This window comes from Carex rostrata, chromosome 35, assembly GCF_964058835.1.
Source record: "Carex rostrata chromosome 35, lpCarRost1.2, whole genome shotgun sequence".
In the NCBI taxonomy this organism is placed as follows: Eukaryota; Viridiplantae; Streptophyta; class Magnoliopsida; order Poales; family Cyperaceae; genus Carex; species Carex rostrata.
Window position 1 is genome coordinate 1685631 of NC_135952.1, and position 4738 is coordinate 1690368.

The 4738-nt window shown below is 35.9% G+C and overlaps 1 protein-coding gene across 1 annotated transcript; it reads right to left on the reverse strand.

The window, feature by feature from the left end:
* Positions 1 to 745: 745 nt before the first annotated feature.
* LOC144549314 (putative disease resistance RPP8-like protein 2) lies at positions 746 to 1745 on the reverse strand. Its single transcript, XM_078298031.1, has 2 exons — positions 1508 to 1745; positions 746 to 995 (listed from the first exon to the last, which is right to left on the reverse strand). The coding sequence occupies exons 1-2, from the start codon at positions 1714 to 1716 to the stop codon at positions 746 to 748; spliced, it is 459 nt and encodes a 152-aa protein (XP_078154157.1). The 5' UTR covers positions 1717 to 1745.
* Between the last annotated feature and the right edge of the window lie 2993 nt (positions 1746 to 4738).

Sequence of the window (4738 nt, forward strand, 5' to 3'; positions counted from 1 at the left end):
GGAAATTTAATATTATCTATGAAAAGTTTGTCGTAACACCATTCTCCCTCTAATTTCATTCACTTCACCATCTCAAGATTTGGGAAGGCCCTTGTATCAGCAAACTCTAATGGTACAATGTCGCTTATAATTGTCGACGAGAGGAGATTAACCATGTGACTCAACAGGATGGAAATTGGTTGCCAGCATGGATTATCCCTATTTGAAAATGATAACTTTGTAAGGTTGATCAGGAATTGTGGAAAGTTTTCTAGCCATGATTCATGAACTCCAACTGTTCTCAGGATTTGTAGGTTTGATATATTTATTGTAGAGGGTGGGCCTTTAATTTGAGAGCTAGGGTTGACAAATACATGATGAAGTTTTGAGATTTTCTATAGAGATTCAGGTAGGGTAAAACAACACTTCAAATGACACATATGGGTTTGTGTGTCTGAGGAATTTCGAGTTCGCCCGCTCATTAAGTTGATCATCAATACCGTGATTAAAGAAGACTCCAAAGTTCCCTGTGACAACATCGAGCTGCTCCAAAATAGTTTACGCCAAGAGATAAGCAGACAACGATATCTTCTTGTATTGGATGATGTTTGGAATGATAAAGAGAAGTGGGAACCTACTTATGTATCTCTAATGATCAAAGAGATCATTAAATTTAATGAGCGGGTTTCTACTTTTGTATCTCTAACATCCAAGGTTCGGAGCTTTCCCATGTCCCCAATATTTTCAGGAAGCCTGGCTTATTCATCTAAGATAATATTCCTATGAAATCAAAAGCTAAAATGGAAACTATTTGCATATCACTAGAGAGCACCATGTTACATCGCTCATTGTCACGATGCATTGCTACATGGTCCACTTCCCCTTGGCTGTCTGACATGAAAGCCAAAACCCCCAGTTTGCGGCCTCTTTTGATGGCAAATTCATGAATAGATTGATGTACTCGGCAATATGTGATTGTGCCTGAGAATGATCTCTTTGAAACACAAACCAACGACCTACAAGCAACAACAAAACAAAATCAAGTACATATATATAAAAGAATAAGATTTCTTGATGGACATGACACCTTTTTATCTATAAGAAACTAAACAGTCAATTTGAAGAAATCAATATAACATTGCTCTGTTCTTGGGGAAGTAGTTGGTGTTTTGCTTCTAGAATTGAAAACCAGCAGTGCACTATCATTGGTCTTCTTTCTCGGGGTAGTAGAGTCCCCTTTATTTTCAGTTTTCACAAAAATTTAATAAAAATATGTGCTATTATCGATCCTCAAGTAGACCAAAGAAAATTATCTACAACAGTACAACCTTGGTAGCCTCTACCCAATTATATTTTTTTTAAAAAGGACAAAATTATCTACTCTCTTGTAATGAAACAGACAAAATTCAGTTATTTTTTTTAACCTTCCTATAAATATTGGGATATCATTTAAGGAAAAAAACATAGACCTAACAATTACATATAAATTATAAGACCCAATGTCATTTTCCAAAAATATTGACAATACCTTTGAGCAAGTTGCTCCAGGTACTTGTATGCAGTCTCCTCTCTAGTTTCTCCATCCTCTGGTGTAATGATTTGTTCAGCAATCCAAAGCTCAGTTAGATATTTTGCTGGAATCTCATAATCTATCAGGTAACATGCTAAATAAAGAAAGCACGGTTTGAGAATGTCAGGTGGAAAATCTTTTGCCTTGTTCCATGTGTAGAAGGCCATTGGTTAAATTGAGCGAAAGGAATCTAACTACAAGGAGAAGAGCCATATATAGGCTGTCCTTCACATGCCTGGCAAATCAGGTCAGGGAGATTGTTCAGTTCTTTGGATAATTCAATTGAAAACTGTTAAAACTTGAAACTCAGGGAGATTGTACAGGACTGGAGGTCCGGTCTGGTGGGCTCAGCAGAACAAGAAAGAGGAAGAAGAGGGTAACAGAGGCAGGGGGGGGAGGAAGAAGTGGTGGTTGATGTGAGACAGAGAGGGAGGTTTAATATATAATGAATTGCACTCCTTTAGACCTAATTTAATCCTAACAAATGCTCACCGTAGATGGGATTTTTTTTTTCACAGCTTAATTGTTTCGTTACCTTTCTACTTTTGGAAATGTATCCTCTTTAGTACTGTATCACATTGTACACGATATCAGCCAAGCAATAGTTTCTCAAGCTAATAGTAGATGCAGGAGTCTTTAAGATTTGTACCAGATCGTTGAGAAGAACGTTGAGAAACAAATAAACTAATATATTTCTCTCTCTCTCTCTCACGCATAATCACGCATGCCTCACATGAAATGATTCCTTACCCCCATTGCATTTATTTCCTGTTGACAGAAGAGGTACTAATTAGTATTATAAGATGTCTCTCTCCAACATGTGCTTTTCACACATGCAAAGAAATCCCTTGCTATTATAGCAAGTGGGAAAAAAAGTCGTACTGTACTGTGTTGTGATTAACATTTAACACGTCATGATTTTGATTTTGGTGACATGCTGTGTTATTATCAAGTTAATTTTTCATGTGTCATGTCTTGTCGTGACTAAAATGTCAAGGGGTGATCACGGCACGCGAATAGTCACGACACGTGAATCACACCATAACTAAACGTGCCGTAATCAAACATAACTCACATGGCCTTTTAATCCTAATTGAAATTAGTTTATTTAAGATTCACTATTTGATCAAGATCTAACGGTCCTAACTACACGTGACTAGCGTGATTACGTGTTGTGACTTGCTGTGTCAAATTTTCTAAAGATGGTCACGGCACAGGACACGCGAGTCACGGCACAGAACACCCAAGTCACAGCACGTAACCGACAAATATGCCGTTCCGTGATGGAATTACTGACTCCGCCGTGCCTTTATTAATTTGCCACTACTTGCTATGTAGATTGCACATTGACGAAAGAGCTGCTTTGCTTTTTACATATTTTGCATTGGTGGCTAAAAAACTTTCTTCCCATAAAAAGAACTTTTTTGTACATTTTAATATTTTACAAAATATAAAGAGTTAAATAATATATAGCGGATTTAAATAACACTATTACGTACGTTATATGGTTAAGTTGTAGAGTCCAATTATTCAACAAAATATAACAACATTTCAAAAGAAATAAGTTGCATTAATAATTAAATTGTGTACATGTTGATAACATAGATAACCAATTCAACTGATTGTACTAAGAATTTTTTTTTCCATAATTTTGGTAGGTTGTGTATAGAGGTGCTACTTTTATCCGATTACCCGGATCCGATCCGGAACCAAACAGGATCCGATTAATTTGGATAGGGTATGGTTTAAATAATATAACCGGTTAAATTATGAGTATGATTACAAAATTAATAATTTAATATCCGACCCGGAACCAAACCGGAACCGATACTATAATGGATAGGATATGGATTTCATTTAATTATCCGATCCATAACCGAACCGGACCCGATACCCGTATAAATACCCAACTATTAATATATAAAAATATAACTTTGCATATTAATTTTTGCATAAGCCGTGGTGAGCCCAGTACTTTTTTTAATATGAGAAAATAGAATGCAGTGACATATTCGCTATGTTTATACACATAGATGGATGCCAACTTTATTCCTTCTATAATAGTCGCATTCGCATTAATTTTTTAAATAAAATTTATTACTATGGATATATCCTTTAATATTTGCCTTGATATCCTCTGCATAATAATGAAATTTATTGCTCTCACTGATATGTCATTTCTACAAATTATTAGTATTTCATTCATAGATTTTTTGAACCATAGAAAATGAAATCGTCATCTCTAATATTTTACTTTTAAAAAATTATAACTCTTCTTCAATATATTTTTTTTTCAAAAGTTATTTTCTCTCTATCCTCCTGATTTTTTTGTGACATATACCCGCTCCAGATCTGGAACCGCCCCGTATCCGAACCGGACCCGATAATCTACAAACAAGTTATGGGTATATATCTACCCGGAACCGAAAGACTGAACCCGAAATATCTACGGGTAGATAGGTACCCGGATCCGGACCCGACCCGAATTGAAACAGATAAGTGTATGGATCAAAATTTGGATCCGAACACTTTTAGGGTACGGGTACAAATATAATAGTATCCGGACTCGACCCGACCCGATAGCACCTCTAGTTGTGTATAAAATTTAATTCAATTTATAAATCATTGATCATCCATCAAGTGATTAATGATTTTAATTTATAATAATTTTAATCTATTAAAAAAATATTAGCAGTATATATGCATGGATCTTGTCTATTTTATTGTGCGGATTGGATTATTTTATTTTGGTCGAGCACCGGACTGGACCAACTGTGGAACCAACTTGTACTAACCCAGACCATGGTCAAAATCCGGACCGGACCGGATTGAGGATAAAGAGGGTCTGAACACGTTTTTTGGTGTGTTTTTTCTACTAAATCCAGATTAATCCGAACAGTTCTAAATCCGTGGACCAGACCGGACCATACTCAGACTAAATTCGAATCGGACTATACTTAAACCGTGCTAAACCGTACTAACCCGTGATCAAAATCGTGTTAACCCATGGTCAAGGACTGAGTGAGGCTTTAAATGTAGTTGAGAATAGAAAATTATTAATTTACATTTTCACAAGGGCTGAATGAGGCTTTGTAGTTATCCAAGAAATTCCGCATTGGTAGGAACGCACCTTGTAGCATTTATGTTGACAGAAGAGTTAATAATGTAAGAGAAATTTATATATATGCC